This window comes from Hypanus sabinus, chromosome 10, assembly GCF_030144855.1.
Source record: "Hypanus sabinus isolate sHypSab1 chromosome 10, sHypSab1.hap1, whole genome shotgun sequence".
Classification (NCBI taxonomy): Eukaryota; Metazoa; Chordata; class Chondrichthyes; order Myliobatiformes; family Dasyatidae; genus Hypanus; species Hypanus sabinus.
In genome coordinates, this window is record NC_082715.1 from 160,795,153 (window position 1) to 160,822,399 (window position 27,247).

Consider the following 27,247-nt stretch of genomic DNA (forward strand, 5'->3'; position numbering starts at 1 on the left):
AATATTAAAGCTGTGGACCCCTGCAGAGGTGGGGGCCATGGTAAGACCTGCTGCTTTTCTGAATTGCCTGGAACAGATGTGTGAGATTTATAAACCTCTCCCGGGCGATTTGCAAACCCTCCTGAAGTGTGCCTGTGGTAGTTCCTGGGCCACGTTGAAGGATACAGTACAGGTCCCGCTCGGGGGAAATGGGGATTGGCGACCTAATGATGATCAGGAGGGAAATGAACCTCTCGCACACTGGTTACAACTCCGAGGAAAAGAAGCCATTACGAGGGCAGTGCAGCGGCACGGGGATCTCGGAAAGGTTACCAGACGTCTGCAGGGAAAGGAGGAGGGAGCCCCTGATTTTATAGTCTGATTCAGGAATACTTGGAGGAGTATGCCGGGGTCCTGTTGGAAGGAAACGGACCGCCGGCCATTCAGACCCTCCTCAATTGCACGCTGCCACAGCAGGCTCAGAGCTGGCAGACTATGTCCTGGCCTGAGATAGTTACCACACTGGTAAACGTGGACCGGGAGGGACTTTTTGTTGGGCCACGAGATGGCCCAGAGGCCTATAGAACACAGTTCTGTAGGCAGGACCGGGGAGAAGGAAATGAAAGAGAAAGTAGAAGGGGACAGAGAAGGGAGAAGTCCCGGGATATATGTCGTAAGTGTGGGAAGAAGGGGCATTGGGCCAGGGAGCGTTGAAGCATCCCTTATAGAGAACCTACGCCGCCTGCCGAGTCAAATGAAAGGGAAGGTCCCCCGCTTCACTTTTAATCACCCTTTTCCGTCAGAATGAGGGGGCCCAGGGGAGGTAGTAATGCAGGGAGCGGTTATATCACTTTCCCAAGACCTTGGTGGAGACTGGTGCTACCCCGCCCTTGGACAAACAGGGCAGTAACTGTGGGTGTAGCTGGCATTCATTCCCCTGTCAGAACCCCTAACAAAGAAGGTCACTTTGTCTCTGGGAGACAATCGTATAGAAGAAACTCTGATAGTATCCAAAACTACTCCATTGCCCCAGGCTCTTCGCAAACTAGCTGCCACTATTTACTGCACCCTCAGGGCATGTACATGGACGTACCCTCACCCCAGGCACACCAGTTAACGTCCCTGCTCCTTACCTCTGACACTAAATCCGAGCCAATACTATACTGTATCCCCTATACTGTTAGGATGTGCCGCCTGAGGCAGCAACTGGACAAACTGACAGCAGCGGCTGATACTGAAGATTTGCGGGGCCTATTGCAAGTGGTACAGTATCACGCCGCTTGCACTGTGTGGCGTGGTATACTACGGAAGATAACCCTGAATATCGGAAAACGACGCGCACTCATGAGGGGCAGGAACCTAAAATACACTCAGTACCTTACCTCTGCTTTGGGAAGGAAGGATTGGGTATCCCGGTACGCCTCTCTGCGGAGCAACAATCCCTGTTCTCCCTTGTCTCAGTGCCTCACTTGACCCTTGCCGTGCGGCCCCCCCATCAGGCAGAACAGATGGCCCCTATGCTCAAGCGGTTGCAATCTGCCCCCATTATCGACGGCATTGGGGATTTGGAGTGGAACAGGCCTGAAGAAGGAAGAATATAACTGCCGGGAATTTCCTGTCAGTTGGAAGACCCCCTAACGGAGTTCCAACGACAGCAACCGCCTGAGACGCCAGGTTCTACAGGTCCTTTTGCATTGGAAACAGTAGATGCAGACCTGTAAGCCCTCCACAAGACACACGTAGGCCGAGAGCTCACTGCAAAAGACCACAGCGTCAAGCTAAAAAAAAGAATGCTGTATCACCATGCGTCAGACAATCCCGACTGGCCCCCCAGGCAGAAGGTATAGCCCTTGTCATAGACTCTGCTACAAAAAGGGGTTCTCAGACCTACTGTCAGCCCCTGCAATACACCGACACTGCCTATACCCAGTGTTGGACGGCCTAACTAGTGGCGCTTTGTGCAAGATCTAAGGGCTGTAAACAATATTGTAATTCCCTTAGCCCCGGTGGTACCTGACGTTATCATGGTTCTTTCCTCTATTCCATCTAATGCTATTGTTGTCGACTTGTGTTCTGACTTCTTCCTTATTCCCCTCCACCCGGACAGCCAGTATCTGTTTGCCTTCCTCGAGTACCTGGACTCGGCTGCCCTAGGGATATACTGAAAGTCCAGCCGTGTACACCGCTGCTGTTAATCATGACTTGGATGAGTGCCACATGGAGGGAATATTGATACAATATGCCGACGACCTTTTAGTGGCGTTATCTACCCTGACAGACTGTGTAAGAGACTCGCTGGCTCTGCTTCAGTTCTTAGCCGCCCGGGGTCACAAAGCGTCCAGAACTAAGCTACAGTTTTGTCAGCCCCAAGTTCAATATCTTCGGTTTACCCTGGAACTAGAGGGACAGGACCAGACCGGATCCAGGCCATCCTTCGGATACCAACAAGACAAAGAAAGAGGTCCTTTCTTTTCTGGGATGGTCGGCTAGTGTCAACAATAGATATATGAATATCGCCAGTCTGATGCACTGTTGCCACTGCAAAAGAGGCGCCTATGCAGGTAGAATGGACCTCAGAGAGAGAAAACGCATTCCAAGCCTTGAAGGCGGCTGTAACTACCGCCCCGGCTTTGGAACTCCCTAATTGTGCGCACCCCTTTCAATTACATGTTTGTGAGAAACGAGGGTCCGCCACTGGAGACCTTACACAGAATTATGGGAGCAGGAAGAGACCAATAGCCTACTATTCTACAGTCTCACCCTCTGTGGTCCTGGGAATGCCTGTCTGTCTTCGCGCCACGGCTGCTACAGCAATAATGGTCGAGAGGTCCTCACCACTGGACCTCGGTCACCCCTGCGAGGTAAGAGTACTGCACGCTGCTCTGCTGCTTCTGAATTCAGCGGCAACACAACACGACACCGCCTCCAGACGTACAAGATGTGAAGTAATTCTGCTATCGCACCCCAACGACACCTGTCTACGATCGCCGGCAGTCAATCCTGCTTCTTTTGTGCCGGAAACCTCTGAGGAAAATGAACATGACTGCCTGGCTGCGGTTCCACGCTCTACCTCCCCCAGAGTGCATCTGCGAGCAGACTCTTTGCTGAATCCGGCCCTGATCCTCTTTACTGCTGGATCTCCACAAAAGCCCAGAGACGATGTCCTCCTGGCCAGATATGCCACAGTGGATCCACACCAGACAGTGGGGGCCAACGCGTTGCCCCAGGGAACTTCGGCACAGGCGGCAGAACGTTCCGCACTAACCCGAGCCTGCATACTGGCTAAGGGTCAGACGGCCAATACAGAAATGGACTCTCGCTACGCCTTTGGCGTGGTAGATGATTTCTGACAAATATGGTAAAAAACAGGGGATTCATTCCATCGGCGGGGAACTCATCAAACATGAAAACATCAACATCAAACGTGAAGCTCTCACCAGAGCCACAGATGAAATTTCCTAGGGAAGTGCTCGTGCTGCTGAAATTACCAAGAGGGTAGCAGCCAGCCAGAAGCCAGTCATACAAGCTTTCCGTACTTCCGGTGAACCCCCATCTCTGAGTTGCAGGCTGCGCAGCAAAACTCCAGCTCACAAGAACATGGGAAAAAGTCCAATGCTACAGTAGGGATGGATTTGATTTCACCCGGTGGACGGGTAGTATGTCCAAGAACCCTGTTTTGGCCCTCGTGTCACCTATTACGTGCATAGGCAGTCATGGGCAAAAGAGGGATGCAGCATGCAATTGATCAGCAATGGAATGCCCCTGGTATAACCCCAGTCATACAAAAAATTGTGCGATCTTGTACCGTCTGTCAACAGTACAAGCCGGGAAAGGCGGAGACGACGTATGATCACCTTCCGATGCCTAAAGTACCCTTTTAAAATCTGCAAATTGGTTTCATGCACATGCCTCCGGCTTTGGGATATCAGAATATACTGGTAATAATGGACATGTTCACCCGATGGGGGGAAGCCTACACTACTCGAAAAGATGATGCTAGGACGGTGGTGAAAATGTTGTGGAAGGAAATAATATCTCGATACGGAATATCCATGGGGATAAATAGTGTCCGAGGAACCCATTTTACCAGCAGCATAGTAAAGGATTTAGTACAGGCCATCAGCCTCAGTCATCGGGGAATAGTGGTAAGGGTGAATGGGGAACTGGTGAATGCCCTGTCCAAAGTGGATCAGGATAATAGCTTGGCATGGCCAGAAGCTCTCCCCAGAGTGTTGTATGCAGTATGAAATAGAAAGAATAGAGCTATAGGAGTGAAGCTCTCATGGGACGCCCAATGACCCCCAGTATGTGCCGAAAAATTGGCTCTGCTATGGAATGATGAGCAAACTCTGGTCTAGGCACAAGCCATAGGTAAAACAGCGGCTGAACTGTGTGAGAGGGTGAGACGGGCACAGGCCCCTGTTGGAGATGCCCCCATACACGTTTCCGGCAAGGAGACCAAGTATATGTAAAACATTTCAACAGAGATTCTCGTTCTCCTAGGTGGAAAGGACCTTACACTGACCCGGACGGTCCTGAAAGTAGACGGAAAAGAAGATCGGGTTCATGCAGCGAGATGCAGAAAACATCACCCGTCCACAGCGGAAAGCGACGGGGCAGTTGAGTCAACTAACAATCAGCGGAGTCAGAAAGGACCGAAGATGCATTGGATGACGGGGTTGATGTACATGAGAGGGCTAATGCAGATTGCAAGTAGTGGTCAGTCTAATATCTTTTTATCCTTATGTCATACCTATGCTAAGCAGGTACAGCGGGGAGCCTGCTGGGTATGTGCTGAAGTACCGCAGCATGGGAAAACCATGTCCATGATTCCCCTCACCCAAAATGAGATGGACACTATTCCACGATTTCAGGCGTACAGTAACGGGACAAAATGGGGAGCAAATTGCTCCGAAACAAGAGATCCGAAAAGGGATCAATGCTACCCCTGTTGCTTTGAGGGATGATACACCGGCCAACCCCGAGGGATCTCTCAAATTTGGAATTAAAATAGATCCCTCCTCTGAGCCAGCGGATGCCACTCGCTATTGTAATCATAACCCTAGTGCCCCTTATCAACTGGGCAATGGCAACTGTACCCGCTTTACCACTGCCGACCCTCCCCGACCAGTAAATGGCACTAACTGGGTGTGTGGGAGCAGGGCAGACCCCTGGCTCCCGAGAGAGCCAGGTGATATTCTAAAATTAAGCTTTAATAAGGAATGGAGTGGGTGCCGCTATTTAGCATACCCAGTGCCTCACTTAAGGGTTATAGATCATCCCAGAGAACACCCCCATTGGACTAGGACAAGAAGGGGCACGTCAGAGGCAGAACGATTCGGGATGGTAATGTTTCCTACCTACGGAGTGGGTCAGACCGCCACAGAAATAATTAAATTAGCTGCTGCCTTAGAAGAACCAGCCAATAACACTGCTGATGTTCTGGAAGAAACTCAGTCCCAAGTGTATGGCATAACCACCGAGATGATCGCCATTAGGCAGACAGTTTTGCAGAATCGAATGGCCCTCGACTTTATATCGGCTGAAAAAGGGGGGACCTGTGCTATGATGGGGAAAGAATGTTGTACCTACATCCCTGATGTTTCGGAAACTATAACTGACCTGAACCAGCACGTAATGGAAAAGGTTGTGGAGATGAGTAAAATGGGAGAACAATTTGAAAACATTTAATAGCGCAGGATACTGCTGGGAAGGGCTATGGGAATGGTTCCCCCGCATGGGGAAAATGGGTCATGCATGGAATTATAATAGTGACTGCGGTATGCATTTTGGGGTGTTGTGTATGTGGGTTCTTGAGGATGTGCTGTAGTCAGTTGAAAAAAGGGACTTTGCTCAGCCGGTGGTGGCCCAGATGATGAACTACCGACCAGGCACAGAACACTGTTGGGGTGAAAAGGTGTACCCTGGAAAGGAAAGACCCTTCCACTATGGATATGAACCCCCTTATGAGGAAGAGGAGGAACTACCATGTGAGGAGTGTTGATCTGAAAAAGATCAACAAGGAGTGAGCTATGGGAGAAATTTTGTCACTAGCTAGATACTAAGGGGTTAAAGAGTTTTTTTTTCACCCTTAAACTGCTCCTGCAGGACTGCTCTGCAGGGCTAACTAGCTTGAGAGGGAGTAATCAAAGCAAAATCATGTGATGTTCTGTTTTTTTTAAATAGCTGAACTGTGTAATTGTCCGGGCCTCATGGTTGTAGGCAGGAGTAGCTTTGAATGGATAAAGAAAACAGTAACCCGATTATATTTTTTATTTACTGTGCTAAGACATGATTATTGAGCAAAGGAATTATCTGCTTGCATGCTGTATTTCACAAACGTGCTTGGCAGCTTTTGATAACATACACTATGTAATGGGAAAAGTCTGTGTACTCCGGGAGAGTCTCAAGAACTCTGCTTTAAGAGGTTGAGCTCTCCTACGTATCATGTTATAATAAACACTTTCAAAAGCCATCTCCCTTCGTGTCCGAGTAATACCTTTTCCATTAACACCAAGCAACACACATAAAATGCTGGAGGAACTCAACAGTCTCTGCAAAAGAGTACAGTTGACGTTTTGGGCTAAGACCCAAATTAAGCTTGGTGGCCACTGGGAGATCCCACTTTTTCGAGCAGACAGCGTGTAGGTGCGCAGTGAAGAGGTATTGAAAGCTGTGTTGGGTCTCCCTGATCTACCCTGGGAGCGCCGGACACAGTAGATGACCCCAACAGACTGACAGGTGAAGTGTTGCCTCACCTGAAAGGACTGTCTGGGGCCTGAATGGTAGGAGGAGGTGTTGGGACAGCTGCAGGACTTGTTCTGCTTGCAAGGAGGGAGATCAGTGGGAAGGGACAAATGGACAAGGGAGTCGTTTAGGGAACAATCCTTGCAGAAAGATGCGCTTGGTGGTGACCAAGCAGGATGGTGATGAAGAAGTGGGATCTCCCAGTGACAACTACTTTGATTCCACTTCCCATTCCCATTCCGATGTGTCTATCCATGCCTTCTCCACTGTCATGAAGCCACACTCAGGTTGGAGAAACAACTCTGTATATTCTGTCTGGGTGGCCTCCAACCTGACGGCATGAACATCGATTTCTTTAACTTCCAGTAATGGCCCCCCCCCCCCCCCACTGTCCTTCACCATTCCCTGTCTCCTGCTCACCTTTCCTCCATCACTTTCTTCCATGGCCTTCTGTCCTCTTCTGTCAAACCTCCAGCCCTGTATCTCTTTCACCAGTCAACTTCCCAGCTCTTCACTTCATCCCTACCCCCCCCCACCCCCGGTTTCACCTATTAGCTTGTGTTTCTCTCCCCTCCCCACCTTTTAAATCTACACCTCAGCTTTCTTCTCCAGTCCTGCCCAGAAGGGTCTCGGCCTAGAACATCGGCTGTACTCTTCTCCATAGATGCTGCCTGGCCTGCTGAGTCCCCCAGCGTTTTCTATGTGTTGCTAGGGCCCTCTGTTGTTTGTAATATATATTGTTGATTTGGGTGAGAATGTACTTGTAGAACAGAGGCCGATGGGAACATGATTCTCCAAAAGTGATACTGCAGGTAGACGGTGGTGAAGGCAGCTTTCAGGACATGGGGGATTCATCCGGCAAGGAACTGAGTAGAGAAATTGAGATGTAATGGTACAACCATACACGAGGTTGCATTTGGAACACTTGGCAGGAGAAATGCCATTGAACCGGAAAGCGTACAGACGAGATTCACAAGGTTGTCGCCAGGACTTGAGGGGCTGAGTTATGAATAGAGGTTGAGCAAGTTGGGACTTCTTCAGTACAGTGTAGGTGAATGTGGAGTGATCATGCAGAGGTAGACAAAATCATGAAGGCCATATATAGAGTGAATGCACACAATTTCCTCAGGACTGGGGCAATCAAGGACTAGAGGGCAGAGGTTTTAAGGTGAAACTGGGGAGATTTAATAGGAACCCGAGGAGCAACTTTTTCACCCAGAGGGTGAACAGTATTCAGAATGAGGCAGATACATTAACAACATTTAAAAGGTAATTGGTCAGGTATATGAAAAGGATCAGAGGGGTATGGCAAATGGGACTAGCTTAGATGGGAATCTTAGTCAACATGGACCAGCTGGGCCAAAGGCCTTGTTTTCATACTCTATGACTCTTTCATTTATGACACCAAAATTTGTGGTGTGGCGGGCGGTGCAGAAGGGAAATCAGCCGAGGAATTGAAGACAGAATTTAACTTGGATGAGTGTAAAGTGTTGCAATTTTGGAAGTTGTAGGACATACACAACAAATGGTAGAGCACTGGCGAGTGTGTAGAACAAAAAGACACGTACATAGTTCCCCAAAAGGTAGGGGTGGTGGTGAAGAAAGCCTTTGACGTGCTTTCCGCCATTGGTCAAGGAACCGAGTACAGGAGTGGGGGGGGACAAGATGGTGGCGAGACTGCACCGCCAGTATTGTGTTCAGTCACAGGAAGGGAGTCATTAAGCTGGAAAGGGTGCAGGAAAGATTCACCAGGACTGGAGGACTTGATTACAAGGAGCGGACGGACTGGCTGGGGCTTTTCTCCTTGGAGGGTAAGATGCTTTTTAACTTTTTTGTTTTATTCAGAGATACAGCATGGCCCACCAAACCACACTTTCCAGCAGCCCACTGATTTAACTTTAGTCTAAACATGGACAATACCTACTAATCAGTACATCTGTCCTGAGACACGTCAATGAAGTGGATAGTCACAGTCTTTTCCCCAGCACAGGGGAGTCTAAAACTAGAGAGCAGTGGTTGAAGGTGAGAGGGGAAAGATTTAAAGGGGTAAGACGATGAGAGTATCTGGACGAGCTTCTGGGGGAAATGGTAAAGACAGGCACAATTACATTGCTTAAAAGACACTTGGACAGGTACGTGGCTGGGAAAGTTTCAGAGGGTCACGGGCCAAAGTCACACAACTAGTACTAGTTCCAGTAGCCAACTTGGTTAGCATGACCGTTGGACTGAAAGGCCCTTCCCAAGCTATATAACGACAATCTCACGCCTGATTTGATATTGTTGGTCTGAATGCTATCCAGGGACTCGTGGGGATTGTGAGGGTGGGTCCAGAATCAGGTAGGCCAAATGCTCCACGGTGAGGAAGAGTTTTACTGTAACGCAACAGTTCCCTAATCACAGTAACTGATTCCGGCTTCTTTTTAAAACACTAACTTCCTTAATTTAAATTCCCTCACTGTTGAGGGAGAGATTCATCTTCCGCCTTCTGTTTGTTGCTCTGGTAACTTGTGCCTCATTGTCATGGCAGAATAAGTGAAATTGAGAAGCACTGTTTATACAGAAAGTATGGTGGAAATGTGGAGTTAATAGACTGTCGAGATCTACGGATCTTTCCTGAAAAACGTATCTGACGCAAGGCTGTGAAATGGGGTCAACTGAAAGAGAACGGCTGGATCCTCATGGGCCTCTCACAACCCCAGCTTCTCAGACGCAAGGTTCATCCCATCATACCTCTTTTCTTGGAGAGCCATGGCTGGGCAGCTCATTCACTTCTGTGTCCTGGTTGGAGAAGCTGACTCCTTGGTGGCGAGACTGGCCGTACAGGTACTGTATCCCTTGCCTGTCGTCCTCTGCCAGGCGGAGTGGGTAACGGAAAGTGTAGAAAGGTGCCATCAGAGACTTTGGGACTCGTGAGTGTTGCAGGCCGAGGACGTGGCCAAACTCATGAGCTGCCACGTGTAGGAGATCAATACCTGTTCATAGAACCGAGGCAAGAGGGTCAGGACTGGCATCCATGATCATATGTACAGTAACATTTACAGCCCTTCACCGCCTGAGGCCCGTTATCAGGAGTTCTGACACCTTCTGTGTCCAGAAATCTATCTCCTCCCAAATCCAAACAGAAACTTGTCCTCCACTCCCTTCTATGGCAAAGAATTCCACGGGCTGACCTCGTTCGTATACCTCACTCTCAAATGCCCTCCTTGGTTCAAGGGCAACAGACACAAATGCTGACGGAACTCAGGCAGCGTCTGCAGACAGTTGACATTTTAGGCTGAGACCCTTGATCAGGGCCCATCATCACCTTTATCACATTCTTGGCTTGAAACTGTTCATTCCACTCCATAGACGCTGCCTGACTTGGGAGTTTAGCAGCATTTTGTCTGTGTTACTCAAAATTTCCAGTAGGGTCTCGTGTCCCTCTGGTTCCTGAGATGCTATTCCACTCCATCCAGCGGGAGGCCTCCTGCATTCAATCCGTTAATCCCCACCGCAAATTAGTGTTGATCACGTGAGCATGATTCTGTTGCCACCCCAGAGGCATAAGGGCAGCTGCCAACTCAGTTCTGTTTCCAAAAAATTCTGGCCAATTCCTTTCTCCTGCCTCTGTAACTCCCTTTACTCCACTGTAATACCGATACATCTGACTTCAGCTTCTCCTCCTCAAATTTCAGGGTGAATTCAATCACGTTATGATCACTGGCCCCTAAGGGTTGCCTTACCTTAAGCTCTCTAATCAATTCTGGTTCCTTGCACAATGCCCAGTCCAGAACAGATGATCCCCTGGTCGGCTCACCCACCAGCTGCTCCGAAAAGCCATCTTGTGGGCTCTCCGGAAACTCCCCTCCTGTAATCCAGCTCCAGTCTGGTTTTCCCAATCTTCCTGCATATTGATGTCCTCCATGACTATTATAACATTGCCCTTTTGACAAACATTTTCTATTTCCCGTTGTAATTTGTAGGCCACATCTTTACTACTGTTTGCATAAAACTCCCATCAGGGTCTTTTTATCCTTGCCGTTCCTTTGCTCAATGCACAATGATTCCAAACCTCTTTCTAATTTGATTTTATTATTTACCAACAGGGCAACGCTGTCCCCTCTGCCTTCCTACCTGTCCTTTCAGTACAATGTGTATCCCTGGAGATGAAACTCCCAGCTATAATCTTTCAGCCATGACTCAGCGATGCCTACATTATACCTACCAATCTGCAATTGTTGATCCAAATATTTTATGCCCTCCCTCCTACACCAACTCCTCAGCCACGTACTAAACTGTAATAACCTTCCTAGTTCTGACCTCACTAGACGTGCCATGGGCAGCAACCTCTGCAGGTCCTGCTCTTTAACTCAGAGCCCAACTCCATGAACATCACTCTCCCTACCCATGTCATTGGTACCTACACGGACCACAACTTCTGGCTGTTCACCATCAAATATAAGAATACTGAGAACTCGATCTGAGATATCCCGGACCCTGGCACCCGGGAGGCAACATACCTTCTGGGAATCTCATTCTCGTTTACCGATCCTCTTGTCCTTTCCGCTAACGAATCCTGTATCGCACCACAGTATGCCTCTTCTCCCCCCTGAGTTACAGACTCAGCATCAGGGACTTGACCACTGTGATTTCCTGTTAGGTACCTCCTCCCCCCACTGACAGTATCCAAAGTTGTTGAGGAGGATTGCCACAGGGGTACTTTGCACTGACCACTCAGCCCCTTTCCCCTTCCTGACTGTCACCTAGTTTCCTGTGTTCTGCAACTTGAGTGTTAACTATCTCTCTCTCTATGTCCTGTCTATCACCCCTTCAGCCTCCCAGATGATCTGGATTTCATCCAGTTCCAGCTCCAACTTCTTACTGCGGTTTATTAAATAGCTGCAGCAGGTTGCACTTCTTGCAGTTGTGGTCAGGGCACCGGAGGTCTGCCTGCAAGAGCAGCATTTCACGACAGAACATAGACTACAGCACTTTACAGGCCCTTCAGCCCACAATGTGGTGCCAACCCTCAAACCCTGCCTCCCATATAACCCCCCCACCTTAAATTCCTCCATACACCTGTCTACTAGTCTCTTAAACTTCACCAGTGTGTCTGCCTCCACCACTGACTCAGGCAGTGCATTCCACGCACCAACCACTCTCTGAGTGAAAAACCTTCCTCTAATATTCCCCTTGAACTTCCCTCCCCTTACCTTAAAGCCATGTCCTCTTGTACTGAGCAGTGGTGCCCTGGGGAAGAGGCGCTGGCTGTCCACTCTGTCTATTCCTCTTAATATCTTGTACACCTCTATCATGTCTCCTCTCATCCTCCTTCTCTCCAAAGAGTAAAGCCCTAGCTCCCTTAACCTCTGATCATAATGCAAACTCTCTAAACCAGGCAGCATCCTGGTAAATCTCCTCTGTACCCTTTCCAATGCTTCCACATCCTTCCTATAGTGAGACAACCAGAACTGGACACAGTACTCCAAGTGTGGGCTAACCAGAGTTTTATCGAGCTGCATCATTACCCCGCGACTCTTAAACTCTATCCCTTGACTTATGAAAGCTAACACCCCATAAGCTTTCTTAACTATATAACAGTTTCTTCCCCCAAGCTATCAGACTCCTCAATACCCGAAGCCTGGCCTGTCACCTTGCCCTACTGTCCTGTTTATTATTTATTGTAATACCTGCACTGTTTTTGTGCACTTCATGCAGTCCAGTGTAGGTCTGTAGTCTAGTGTAGCTTTCTCTGTGTTTTTTTGATCACGTAGTTCAGTCTAGATTTTGTACTGTGTCATGTAAACCATGGTCCTGAAAAACGTTGTCTCACTTTTACTATGCACTGTACCAGCAGTTATGGTCAAAATGACAATAAAAGTTGACCACTTGACTTGACTATCTACCTATGAGGCAACTTTCAGGGATCTGTGGACATGTACCCCCAGATCCCTCTGCTCCTCCACACTGCCATTTACTTTGTACTCTGCCTTGGAGTTTGTCCTTCCAAAGTGTACCACCTCACACTTCTCTGGGTTGAACTCCACCTGCCACTTCTTAACCCACTTCTGCATCCTATCAATGCCTCTCTGCAATCTTCGACAATCCTCTACACTATCTACAACACCACCAACCTTTGTGTCATCCGCAAACTTGCCAACCCACCCTTCTACCCTGACATCCAGGTCATTAATAAAAATCACAAAAAGTAGAGGTCCCAGAACAGATCCTTGTGGGACACCACTAGTCACAACCCTCCAATCTGAATGTACTCCCTCCACCATGACCCTCTGCTTTCTATAGGCAAGTCAATTCTGAATCCACTTGGCCAAACTGCCCTGGATCCCATGCCTTCTGACTTTCTGAATAAGCCTACCGTGTGGTACTTTATCAAATGTCTCACTAAAGTCCATGTAGATCACATCCACTGCACTACCCTCATCTATATGCCTGGTCACCTCCTCAAAGAACTCTATCAGGCTTGTCAGACACGATCTGCCCTTCACAAAGCCATGCTGACTGTCCCTGATCAGACCATGATTCCCTAAATGCCCATAGATCCTATCTCTAAGAATCTTTTCCAACAGCTTTCCCACCACAGACGTAAGGCTCACTGGTCTATAATTACCTGGACTATCCCTACTACCTTTTTTGAACAAGGGGACAACATTCGCTTCCCACCAATCCACCAGTACCATTCCTGTGGACAACGAGGACATGAAGATCCTAGCCAGAGGCTCAGCAATCTCTTCCCCTGCCCCGTGGAGCAGCCTCGGGAATATTCCATCAGGCCCCGGGGACTTATCTGTCCTAATGTATTTTAACAACTCCAACACCTCCTCTCCCTTAATATCAACATGCTCCAGAACATCAACCTCACTCATATTGTCCTCACCATCATCAAGTTCCCTCTCAGTGGTGAATACCGAAGAGAAGTATTCATTGAGGACCTCGCTCACTTACAATGCCTCCAGGCACATCTTCCCACTTTTATCTCTAATCGGTCCTACCTTCACTCCTGTCATCCTTTTGTTCTTCACATAATTGAAGAATGCCTTGGGGTTTTCCTTTACCCTACTCGCCAAGGCCTTCTCATGCCCCCTTCTTGCTCTTCTCAGCCCCTTCTTAAGCTCCTATCTTGCTACCCTATAGTCCTCAATAGTTCCATCTGATCCTTGCTTCCTAAACCTCATGTATGCTGCCTTCTTCCACCTGACTAGATTTTCCACTTCACCTGTCACCCATGGTTCCTTCACCCTACCATTCTTTATCTTCCTCACCGGGACAAATTTATCTCTAACATCCTGCAAGAGATCCTTAAACATCGACCACATGTCCATAGTACATTTCCCCGCAAAACATCGTCCCAATTCACACCCCCAAGTTCTAGCCTTATAGCCTCATAATATGCCCTTCCCCAATTAAAAATTTTCCTGTCCTCTCTGATTCTATCCTTTTCCATGATAATGCTAAAGGTCAGGGAGCGGTGGTCACTGTCCCCTAGATGCTCACCCACTGACAGATCTGTGACCTGACGCGGTTCGTTACCTAATACTAGATCTAGTATGGCATTCCCCCTAGTCGGCCTGTCAAGATACTGTGACAGGAATCCATCCTGGACACACTTAACAAACTCTGCCCCATCTAAACCCTTGGAACTAATCAAGTGCTAATCAATATTAGGGAAGTTCAAGTCACCGATGATAACAACACTGTTATTTTTGCACCTTTCCAAAATCTGCCTCCCAATCTGCTCCTCGGTATCTCTGCTGCTACCAGGGGGCATATAGAATACCCCCAGTAGAGTAACTGCTCCCTTCCTGTTCCTGACTTCCACCCATACTGACTCAAAAGAGGATCCTGCTACATTACCCACCCTTTCTGTAGCTGTAATAGTATCCCTGACCAGTAATGCCACCCCTCCTCCCCTTTTTCCCTCCTCTCTATCCCTTTTAAAACACTGAAATCCAGGAATATTGAGAATCCATTCCTGCCCTGGTGCCAGCCAAGTCTCTGTAATGGCCACTACATCATCATTCCATGTATGTATCTAAGCTCTCAGTTCATCACCTTTGTTCCTGATGCTTCTTGCATTGAAGTACACACACTTTAGCTCTTCTACGTTACTACCTTTATACTCTTTATTCTGCTTCTCATTCCTGAAAGCCTCTCTATATGTTAGATCTGGCTTTACTCCATGCATTTCTTTCACTGCTCTATCGCTCCGGGTCCCATCCCCCTTGCAAATTAGTTTAAACCCTCCCGAACCATGCTAGCAACCCTACCAGCGAGGATATTGCGGGGGAGGAGTTTCAAGATGGCGACGCAGACATCTGCCTTTTAGGCGCTCCTCATTTTTTAAACTATAATCACCCTTTAATCAAATCTTTTCGTACTTAATTACATGGGTTGATATTTACGATTTACTTCTTTTCTAAAATAATACTTGATTTAATCTTTTCAAACTTAAAATGTCTGTATCTAAGAAATCGTCTAAAGAGCCTCTATCTCTTGAGGCAATTTCTAATCTTCTGGATACTAAACTGGATACTAAACTTGCAAGTCTGGAAAATAATCTTACTGCGAAAATGTCTGAGCTTGAAGAAGTCGTTAGATCGCTTGATACCAAACTTCAATCGCAGGCAGCAGATATTCAACGGCATGAAGAAATTTTGCGGCTCTTGACAAGTTAATTTGTGAAAAAATACGTACAATTGAAACATTGGAGAAGAAGGTACTGTCGACTGCTCAAACAGTAGAGCATTATAAGTTTAAAATCACCGATCTTGAAAACCGATCTCGCAGACAGAATTTGCGAAAATGTTGAGTCTGGTGACTTAACTGAATTTTTCTCTAACTTATTATGGGAAGTTTTTGGCGCTGAAGCTTTGCAGGCTAAACCTATTATTGATCGTGCCCACAGAGTTTCGAGATTTTCGGTCTCGAGAGATAAGCCACGAGCTGTGATTGTTCGCCTCCATTATCTTCGGGAGAAAGAGCTTTTAATCCGATTAGCTCGTCAGAAAGGCATGATTTCTCACAGAAACAATAAGTTTCGTATTGTTGAAGATTATTCATTTGAAGTGATGAAGGCGAGAATCGCTTTTAAACCAGTGATGGCAGAGATTCATTCGATTGGATTTAAACAAGCTTTAAGATACACAGCAAATCTCAGAGTTACATTGAGTGCCGACAATCAGCGCTTCTTTAATACTCCGGAAGATGTGAAGAAATTCATCGAAGAATATTGATCTTCTAGCATAAGTTGAACTATGTGTTATGTTGAAGAATTTTTGGAGAGAAGATGCCATTTCGTTTTGGGCTTTAACTTATGAAGCTGCGTTATAGCTTTTTACTTTGGTCTGTAGACCTGGTTTTTTTTTATTATCATGGTTTATAGATGCTCTTTTAATTTTACTATAATGTCTTTTTTCTTAATTTTTTTTCTCTGAATTGGATATACACGTTTATATTTTGTAATAATGATTTATCTTTTAAGATGTCGTTTCTTCTTCCCATAAGACTTTGCTTTCCGTAAGCGTTTATTTGTTTGCTTGTACTTGGAAATGGGACGAATGTTTTGGATTTTTGGACCTTTTTTTTATATTGTAGTGATTATTGATCACTTTTTTAATCCTATTTTGATGACCTTTTTTTAAAATTTTTTTTAATAGATTGGTGAATTTACATTTATATTTTGTAATATGGTTTTTTCAAAATGTTGTTTCTTCTTCCCATAAGTCTTTGCTTTTGAAACGTCATTTTTGTTGTATTTGAATGTGGAATCTTTTTTTTAAAGGCATATTACACTATTTCAAACTTTAATGTTTATCCTTTTTTATTAATGATCTTTTGCTTTATTATATTACTTTTTTTTTCATTTTGATTGATATATATTCTTTTTTTTTGCAACCCTGTATTTAAATCTGGGTGTTATATAGTTTCTTTTTTCTTTCTTTTCATGGAGTTGCCATCTTGAAATGGGGGTAATATTAGTATTAGTTTGTGCGCCTGCCGCTTGGCTTTTTTTCGAGGGGTTGGGGAGGGGGGAGGGATCTTTTTTCACGCTTTTGCTTTTTATTTTTTTTGCTTTTAGTTTATGGGCCGACTTTAAATTATTAATATTGTTGAGGTGTCATGTTCTCCGTTTGCTCCTGAATCATTTTTCCTTCTTCCTGAATTATGGGTTATGTGTCTTTTTAACCTTTTATGATATACACAATTAATATTGGCATGATGGATAAGTCTATTAATTTTATCTCTTGGAATACTAATGGTTTAAATCATCCGATTAAATGTAAAAAAATATTTAAAGTATTCCATAGACTAAATGCTAATATTATTTTTGCACAGGAGACCCATATTAGGAGGGAGGATAATCAACGTTTTTTTAGGTTCTGGACGGATCAACAATTTCACTCGAATTGTACCGCCAAAATTAGGGGTGTGTCTATTTTTATAGACCCCTCAATTTCGTTTACACATCATGAAATTATTTCTGATCCACAGGGCAGATTTTTGTTGATAACTGGTTCACTTTTTAATCGAAAAGTGGTTCTAGTTAATATTTATGCTCCAAACTTTGACTGCCCTGAATTTTTTAAACGTTTATTTACTTCCCTTCCTAATCTAAATAAATATATGTTGATAATGGGTGGAGATTTCAATTGTTGTCTGAATCCTTTGATGGATAGATCTAAACCTATCCGAATTCTTCCGAATAGATCAGCCTTATTTATTAATTCTTTTATGCTTGATTCGGGAATTACTGAAATATGGCGGTTTTTGAACCCTAAAGATAAAGAATTTTCGTTTTTTTTCACATGTATATCACAGTTATTCTAGAATTGATTATTTCCTTATTGATCATCGTTTATTAACGGATGTTACTGATTGTAAATATGATTCTAGTACTATTTCGGATCATGCACCTTTGAAGTTATCTATTAAGATTTCGGACTTTTCCAATAATACTAGATCTTGGAGACTTAACGCTACTTTGCTTCAAGATCCAGAATTTATCACCTACATAAAACAGCAAATTGACTTGTTTTTCTCAAAAAACTATACTGAAGAGATTGACAGAGGAATACTTTGGGACACTTTTAAGGCTTTTATCCGTGGACAAATTATCTCATATTCCGTTGGTAAAAGAAAACAAAGATATTTAGATATTGCTTTATTAGTGGATAAAATTATAGAAATTGTTGAGATTTATTCCATGACTCCTACCAAAGAACTTTATAAGAAGAGAGTTGAGCTTCAAATGGAGCATAGCTTATTATTATCTTCTTCAATTGAGAATCAATTAATTAGGACCAGGGCTCAATTTTATATCCATAGTGATCGAACTGGTAAATTGTTAGCTAAACAATTAAAAGCTATTTCGACTAAGCAACAAATTATTAAAATTCATAAACAAGACGGTAATCTAACTACTGATCATAAAGAAATCAATAACACTTTTCAAGATTTTTATAAATCTTTATATCAATCAGAATTTGATGGCGATCTGTCCATGATGGATAATTTTTTTAACAATCTGAATATTCCCAAACTGGCAGATGAAGATCGGAGCTTGTTCGATGCTCCTATCTCTTTGGCCGAAATAGGAGAGGCTATCTCATCAATGAATTCAGGGAAAGCTCCTGGTCCTGATGGTTATATTATAGAATTTTTTAAAACTTTTTCTTCTTTGCTTTCCCCTTGGTTATGTGAAATCTTTAATGATGCATTTGCTAAGAAGAGATTACCTCAATCTTTTTGTGAAGCTACTATCTCTCTAATTCTTAAAAAAGATAAGGATCATACTTTATGTGCATCTTATCGCCCTATATCACTATTAAATGTAGACTCTAAGATTCTTACAAAAATTGTAGCTATTAGGTTAGAAAAGGTACTATCACAGATTATTTCAGAAGACCAAACTGGTTTTATTAGGAATCGGTATTCCTTTTTTAATGTTAGAAAATTGATTAATATAATTTATACTTCATCACCCACAATCCCAGAATCTGTTATTTCATTAGATGCTGAAAAAGCTTTTGATAGAGTTGAATGGACATACTTATTTAAGGCTTTGAGATATTTTAATTTTAGTCCTAATTTTATATCATGGATCAAACTAATATATTATAAACCTGTTGCTTCTGTTCTTACAAATAATTACAGATCCTCTTTTTTTCAATTATCTCGTGGTACGAGACAAGGTTGTCCCTTAAGTCCTTTATTATTTAATATCGCATTAGAACCTTTAGCCATTGCTATTCGTGAATCTCCTAATATTTTTGGTATTACCCGTAATGAGAAGTTATACAAGTTATCACTCTATGCTGATGACTTGTTGTTATATATTTCTGATCCTGATAGGTCTATTCCCGCTATTCTATCCTTGTTGGTTCAATTTGGTAGTTTTTCTGGTTATAAACTAAACTTGGATAAGAGTGAATTATTCCCTTTAAATGCGCAAACTTTATTGAATGACAGGACACCATTTAAAGTTGTTACTGATAACTTTATCTATTTAGGTATAAAAATTACCAAGAAATATAAAGATTTATTCAGATTGAATTTTTTACCTATGCTTCATCAAATTCAACAACTTACTACTAGATGGTCTCCCTTATTCTTATCAGTAGTTGGTCGGATTAATGCTATTAAAATGACGATTTTACCGAAATTCTTATATTTATTTCAAGCCTTACCAATTTTTATTCCTAAATCTTTTTTTGATAACATTGATTCAAAAATTTCCTCATTTGTGTGGCAAAATAAAAACCCCAGGTTAAGTAAAAGACAGTTACAGAAATCTAAAAAAGATGGTGGTTTAGCTTTACCTAACCTTAGATTTTACTATTGGGCGAATAATATTCGAAACTTAATATATTGGAAACTAGATTTGGATTTACCATTGTGCCCATAGTGGGTAAATTTAGAATGTAATGATGCACAGGGATATTCTTTATTCTCCGTTCTTGTTTCTTCTCTTCCTGCTGATTTAGTTAAACTCAATAAACAGATATCCAACCCTATTGTCAAACACACATTACGAATTTGGTTTCAATTTCGTAAGTTCTTTACTCTGAAAAACTTTGTTCTTGATAGCCCTATCTTACTTAACTTCTTTTTTAAACCTTCTTTAACAGATCAAGCCTTTAGCATATGGAAAAGGAAAGGTATAATATGTTTTCGTGATCTTTTTTTTGAAGGTACTTTGACCAACTTTCCAACAAATTTAAGTTACCTAAATCTAATTTTTTTTAGATATTTACAAATCAGAAATTTTTTATATAAAGTTCTACCATCTTTTCCCAATTCAACTCCGATAGATTTTTCAGATATGATTTTTACCTTGAATCCTTGTCAGAAGGGATTAGTGGCTCTTATTTATAATATGATTATGAAAATACAACCAGAAATATCAGGTAGAATTAAACAAGAGTGGGAAAAATGGGAAAAAATTTTACAAATGGTTAATTCTTCTTCTATATGTGCTAAACATGCTTTAATACAATTTAAAATTGTACATAGAGCTCATATGTCTAAAGATAAGCTTGCTCGATTCTATTCTCATATTAACCCTCAATGTGACAGATGTCATTCAGAAGTGGCCTCATTGACCCATATGTTTTGGTCATGTCCCACCTTACATAACTATTGGAAGGACATATTTGCTACCATTTCCTCAGTTTGGAATATCGATTTACAACCTCATTTTATTACTGCAATTTATAGTATACCAAATGAGGATGGTAATCACTTTTCCCCTTCAATCAGACGAATGATCGCCTTTGCAACATTAATGGCCAGAAGGTCTATATTACAAAATTGGAAAGAAGTAAACCCTCCTACCACGTTTCAGTGGTTCTCTCAAACTATTTCTTGTCTGAGCTTAGAAAAAATTAGAAGCACTATTTTCGATTCATCAATTAAATTTGAAGAAACTTGGGGACCGTTCATTCTACATTTTCATACGAATTAATTTGGCCTCTTCCAGACCTTTTCTCATTTTATTCTTGTTCTGGTATGGAGTTCTGGAGTTTTTGACACTATCATATACATATAAACTGTTATTATTGCCCATGTTAGTTTAGTTTAGTGGTTTTTTAATATACATTTTTTCTTGCATTTTTATATTGTTTTCTTTTGATGACTATTCTTATTCTTTTTCATATATAATCAATATAGGTTTGATTGATTATTGTACTTTTTTTTTGCTGATATTTTAATAAGATATTGTTATCTTACTACTAATTTAACTTCAAGTCTAGTGCACTTATAACCTATTTAATATTATGTTATGTTTTTTTATATATGAAATTTAATAAAAAGACTGAAAAAGAAAGAAAGAAGGATATTGCTGCCCCTCGAGTTCAGGTGCAACCCATCCAATCTGTACAGGTCCCAGCTTCCCTAGAGGAGATCCCAATGGTCCAAAAATCTAAAACCCTGCCCCCCGCACCAACTCCTCAGCCACGCATTCAACTGCCATCTCCTCCAATTCCTACCATCACTATCACGTAGCACTGGCAGCAATCCTGAGAACACCACCCTTGAGGTCCTGTTCTTCAGCCTTCTGCCTAGTTCCTGAAACTCACACTTCAGGCCCTCATCCCTCTTCCTGCCTATGTCATTGGTCCCAACATGTATCACGGCTTCTGGTTGCTTTCCCTCTCGTACCAGGATATCATGCACCCGGTCAGAGATATCCCGGACCCTGGCACCCGGGAGGCAACAAACCATGCGGGTTTTCTGCTCACGGCCACAAAATCTCCTGTCTGCCTCCCTGACGATAGAGTCTCCAATGACGACAGCTCTCCTCTTCTCCGTCCCACCCTTCTGCACCACAGGGTCAGACTCAGTGCCAGAGGCCCTGCCACCGTGGCTCACACATGGTCGGCCGTCCTCACCAACAGCATCCAGGACGGTAAACTTATTATTCAGGGGAATGGCTACAGGGGTGCTCTGCACTACCTGTCTACTCTCCTTCGCTTTCCCCCCTCGGACAGTCACCCAACAACCTGCTTCCGACAGCCTAGGTGTGACTACCTCCCTGTAGCTCTCATCTATGACTGCCTCATTTACCCTTATGAGTCGAATGTCATCCAGCTGCTGCTCCACATTCCTTACATGGTCTTCCAGATCGCCCAGCCGCAAGCACTTCTGGCAGATGTGACTCTGCGGGAGAGGGGAGATCCCCCAAGACTGCCACATCTCACAGGAGAGGCACATCACCATCTCAGGAGGCATTGTAAAGGCTAACTGGGAACAAACTCGTCCTCCGCCCCTTCTCATCGAAGCCTCTCAAGTCAAAGCCTCAAATCTCCACTCCTGCACTGGCCGCTTTCCACTGTCCTTCCTGGCATCTCTACCGTCTTAGAGGAGAAGGAAAAAACTTGAGTCTTTCTGTTCTTTTGCTTTCTCTGAGTGAAGCCTTGAAGAGCTAAAGGCTCATGATCACTACTCGATGTCTACTCAGACGATGGCCGCTGCACACCCCTCCTGTCCTTTAACTTGCTCTTACTAAATCAACCCAAATGTCAATTGGTCACTGGTCAAAGATCTTTTTCACTCCCCCGACCCACCACTGCCTTTTACCCTCAAGCAGTGGACCGGACTGAAGCCTCTCCTCTCCAAACCCTTCAATATCTGGATTGGCTGCAGGTCAAAGCTCTTTCCCCCTCCCCCTGAAATATTTCACCTTTTTTCCTCAACCCATGACTTCTAGTTCTTGTCTCACCTAATTTCCAATCTGAGTGGAAAAAGACTGCTGGCATTTACTCTGTCGAAATCACTAATAATGCTCTTGGCTGGACAGGGTCAACCATGGACGTTACATCCCAGCTACCTACGTGAAATGCAAACCAGCCCACAAGCCAGGCCAGTATGACGCGGACAGCAAGATCCCCAGTTCCACGCAGATTATCAATCTAGAAGAACGGCAGAGACTGATAAAGTTTGGTACAAGCAGTGTCGCAGAAGGTGCCATTCAGAATTAAGTTCAACGTAGGACCACCTTAAGTTCAAAGGTTCATTTCATGTACGATACAACTCTGATATTTGTCTATTGCAGATAGTCATCAAATACAGGAAGACCATGGGTGTTGATGAAACAAAAGTCATCAACTCACCCCCCCACCGAATGAAAAAACAAGACTCACAGACCACAAAAATCTCCCCTCCCTGCAGCAAAAATGAACCACAATATCACCGAACCCCTGACTTGCAGAAAAGAACAGCGACAGTAACACCAAACCCCCAACCCCACTCCTGCGCACAAAAAAATTAACTCACCCGCCAATCGGCCACGGGAAAGGAAACACTGAAAAACTGAAGAAAACCAACGTAATCACATAAATTTCAGAATATCAGAAACACCTTTTCATCCAGACAAGGAAAGCAGTCGCACAAACTCAGTCCTTCAGTAAAGAGCCACTGCTGACCTGGGTCCTGATGTTCCTGATCCAGGGCCAATCACGCTGATCCAGTCCTTTTCAGCTCCCACCTCCGATCTCCAGGAGGCACCTGTCCAGACACAGCAAAGCACCGGACCCTTCGATTGTATTCCAGCTCCAGATTTTTCCCTGGGATTTACTCCTGAAGTCTTTCCCAAGGCAGTGGAGGTTTGAGACCAGACTTCTTCTCCGGGATAAACTGCCAACCACGGCTGATGAGCCCCATCTGCTCCTCTGAGCAGAAACAGTTTCACAGGGCTTAGTAGCTAAACCACACATAAAGGCCAGGAGCTGGACTTGGTTGTCATTGAGAGCACTTAATCTCCACAAACTCCAACGGCTACGACAATCTTCAGCAGCCTCTATGCCCCTAATAATTTTGTAATTCTCTGCCAAATCTCCCCTCGTTCTTCTAAGCTCCAGGGAATAAAGTCCTGACCGATTCAAACTTCCCCTATAACTCAGGTCTTCAAGTCCCAGAAACATCCTTGTGAATTTTCTCTGCACTTTTTCAATCCTATTGCTATCTTTCCTGTAGATCATTACACAGGTTAGGCTCCAATAATGACTTATACACCTCAACATAACAACCCAACTATTGTACTTACGAAGATCCCTTTACAACTCTATCTACCTGTAACTCCCTGGGTCGCCTCAGGCTCGCTCAACTCATTCTCGTCAAGGGGGAGCAGCCTTCGGCCCCGCCAAACTGGGTAATCAGCTTGTGTGGATGCTGTGTGATGTCCCCGCCTCACCCAAAACCAGACAGTACACCATATGCGATTAAATGAGTACAATTTATAAAGGTTACTATAACTAAGTGATTAATAACGATACAGTATATATGAAGAGAAAATTAAAGAAAAGGCGCCAAACTTATCAAAGTCCAAACCACTTCGTGCACAACCGTTGGAGCTCAATTACTGAAGTCTTCTGGCCACCATTCGATCCCCTCCGAACTCCTCGACTCGCAGCTCAGGACCCTCCAAACTCCTCGACTCTCCAAACAGCTCAGGACCCTCCGAGTGGTCAACCAAGCACATCTAGCTTCATCCCCCCCCCCCCCCTCCTCGGAGAATCTCCCGGCCTCGGACCCCCCTTTGGGGTCCGATCCTCGCCCAGCTTAGACCATTGCGTCCTCTCTCTCGACCCCCTCGCGCCGATCTGCCCAAAAGCCCGTCAACAAAAGCTTACAGACTCAGAAGAAAGAACATTAATCCGCATTTGGTTTACAAAGGAATACCATTCTCGTTATCAGTAAATTAGCATTCCTGCTAGTTAACAAAAGGAAACCCTTTCCCAACAGTAACAAAAAGAAAAAAAAGAAACCCCCTTTACACACTTCCTCCACCAAATAAAAGTCATGTCCTCATGACTACTAAATAACTCGCCACCTTTCCTGCCAACACACCGTAACCCAAGCACAAACAGTGACATCTCCTCCCCACACAGTAACCCTCACGCCCTGTTCCTCAGGCGCTACTTAGGCCAACTATCTGGGAGTTCCCTAACCCTTCTGAGGCCTCCGTACCCCCTCACCTAAACCCTTCAGGCTCGGACACAACTAGGGATACCTTGGGCCCACTACCAACTCCTCTCTCAACCTCTCACTCATGCCCCACACTGCACACAGCTAACCCTCCCCGCTACACCTGACTCAATGGGAGAAGGGCCAAAGGTCTCTTCCTCAATCGAGGGAAAGTCAGCAAAAGGCAGCATGTACCACACATCCAGCACATCATCCATCGAATCTGTATTCTTCCTCATTCCTGTGATCGGTAGCTGCTGTTTGATCTTCTCCAAACGGAAACACGTGGCCTGCATTGCTCCCGTAGTCTCTTCAGCCTCCTGTTCAGTATTCACTGCACTTCTCCCCAGCTTTTTCTTCCTCATGACTTCTTCCAGATCAACTTTCAGGTTTTGCACTTCATTTGAACTGTCGATGGTCATCTTCAGGTTCCCTTCAAGCTTCCGCTTCTCTCTTCTGAGATTCGTCTGTAATTTCTTCACCTCCGCAAACTCCCCTCTCCGGGTTCTCAGTTTGCTATTACCCTCAGTCAGACAACTTTCTTCATTCTCTCCAACTTGTAAGTCTTCCGAATGGTTCCAGATCACTTTCTCCAGTCTCTCCGTCTTCATTTCAAACTTGATTCCGTAGAGACAGTCTCTCACGAGCTGCGACCTTCGCCAGCCTTGGCACGTGTTCCGAAAACACTTTAACTCGGTAGTTCTCAGCTGCTCCTGCAACGACCTCACTTCATATTCTCCTGAGGCAAATCCAAACACCAAGAGATCATCCACATACACCAAAACTCCAAACGCCTCCACATCCCCTATGGTCTTCCACCTGCCCCGCAGGAAGGTTGCAAGGGCTCCAGATATGCCCTGTGGCATCTTTTCGGACCCGAAGACTCCTAGGGAATTTATAACGGCCGTCTTCTCCTTGTTGGCCCCACTCATCGGGATCTGGCAACATCCACTCCTCAGATCCAGCACCTTAAACCATGTCGCACCACTCAGACAGGCCATCGCCTCTCTGGCCCTCAGGGCCATATTCTGGTCACTGACAGTGCGCCTCTTCAACGCAATATAATCCACACACACGCTGCCTACATCTTCCACGGCTGTAGGGGCCAGTCGCCGCAACCTCTCTCTCTCCGAGGTGTCTTCAGCAGTCAACTCCCCTCCCTTGGGGTATTTCGCAGCGTCCACGAAGAGGGTCTCACCCTCAGATACTTCCCCCAGGCCGTACCACCACTGGCTCTTGTTTGAATTCGGTATCAGCCCAATGCTGCTACACACGTCCGCACAAGCAGCTCGAAACCCTGGGTGCATCGACAATGCCTCCAAACAGCGCTCACCCGCCTCCTCCGGGCAGGCCCCCAAGCGCACCAGCAGGATATTGGTTCTCTCTAGAACAGAAACGCTGCCCGTCTCAACAGGGTCCGGACACATCAGCATTAACGATTCATGAACCTCAGTCTCCTCCACATTTGCCTCTAAGAACTCCATTTTCACTGACCAACAACCGTTGTCTGGATAATCACCGGCACTGGTACCCCGAATCTCCAGTGTCCTCAATGTCGTCAAGGGTAAATGCTTCCAATAACGGTTATGAAACAAACTGTACAGCAACTTCACTGGCGCCCTGGTGCCGAGGATGGCTTTAACTTGACTTCCATCCATCCGTAACAACACCTGTGCGCATGGCCCCTCTAAGCCTTCAGGAATAGGGTCTGTTCCTTTCGGGAGTTCCTTGGTACATTGCTGGGAACGTGCTCCCCCAGAGACCCCAAGCCGTTCCCCCAATGGGCCTCCACTAAGTTTCCCGACACCTCTCGAATCAACGGAACAACTGATCCCCTTGACAGATCCCCTTTGCACCACAAGCAATTTATCTGCCCCCCTAGGCAAAAAGGGATACCCTAAAAACTTCCCACCAATCTCCTGCCACAGATATAATAAGCCCCCCAGCTGCGGCATTTGACTTCCAGTCAAACCACACGCATTTTCCCACACTTTCCCAGAACTGGCAGCGGTCACTTCGAGGTAATTGCGCCTGACAGTTCTAACAAAGTCACCAGCCCGCCTACTCAAACTTTCAACCCGTCCCTGTCGCTTTTCCTCAGCCAAGCACTGCCACTCACCCAATAACTGAGAGGTCCGCTCCGCCCACGCCTCCGTCCCTTTAGGGCTGGACATTATTCCAATAACCGGGCGGAGCTCACCACTGCTGAAACATCCCAACCTGTCACTCCTCAATCTCCAAACAGTACGGACAACCCATGGTCCCACCACCATTTCGTCAGCCAACAGCAACCACCCCATCCAACACACACACAGCAATAACCAGCAATCGCACACCCACAAAGGCACACCAGCTCTTCGCCGCAGACACAATTTAAAGAGGGTGATCACACAGCTTCCACAGAAATCAACCCCGGACGAGCACCCCACAATGCAACCCCCTGGGTCGCCTCAGGCTCGCTCAGCTCGTTCTTGTCTAGGGGGAGCAGCCTTCGGCCCCGCCAAACTGGGTAATCAGCTGGTGTGGATGCTTTCCCAACAGTAACAAAGAAAAAAAAAGA

The 27,247-nt window shown here is 45.1% G+C and overlaps 1 protein-coding gene across 3 annotated transcripts in view; it reads right to left on the bottom strand.

Moving 5' to 3' along the window:
* Window positions 1–27,247, bottom strand: part of mmp11a (matrix metallopeptidase 11a) — a 99,142-nt gene that overhangs the window by 30,093 nt on the left and 41,802 nt on the right. For all 3 annotated transcript variants that reach the window (XM_059983355.1, XM_059983353.1, XM_059983356.1), the window contains exon 5: window positions 9,457–9,698. In XM_059983355.1, coding sequence (XP_059839338.1) covers window positions 9,457–9,698 — 242 coding nt within the window. The remainder of the gene's footprint in view (window positions 1–9,456; window positions 9,699–27,247) is intronic.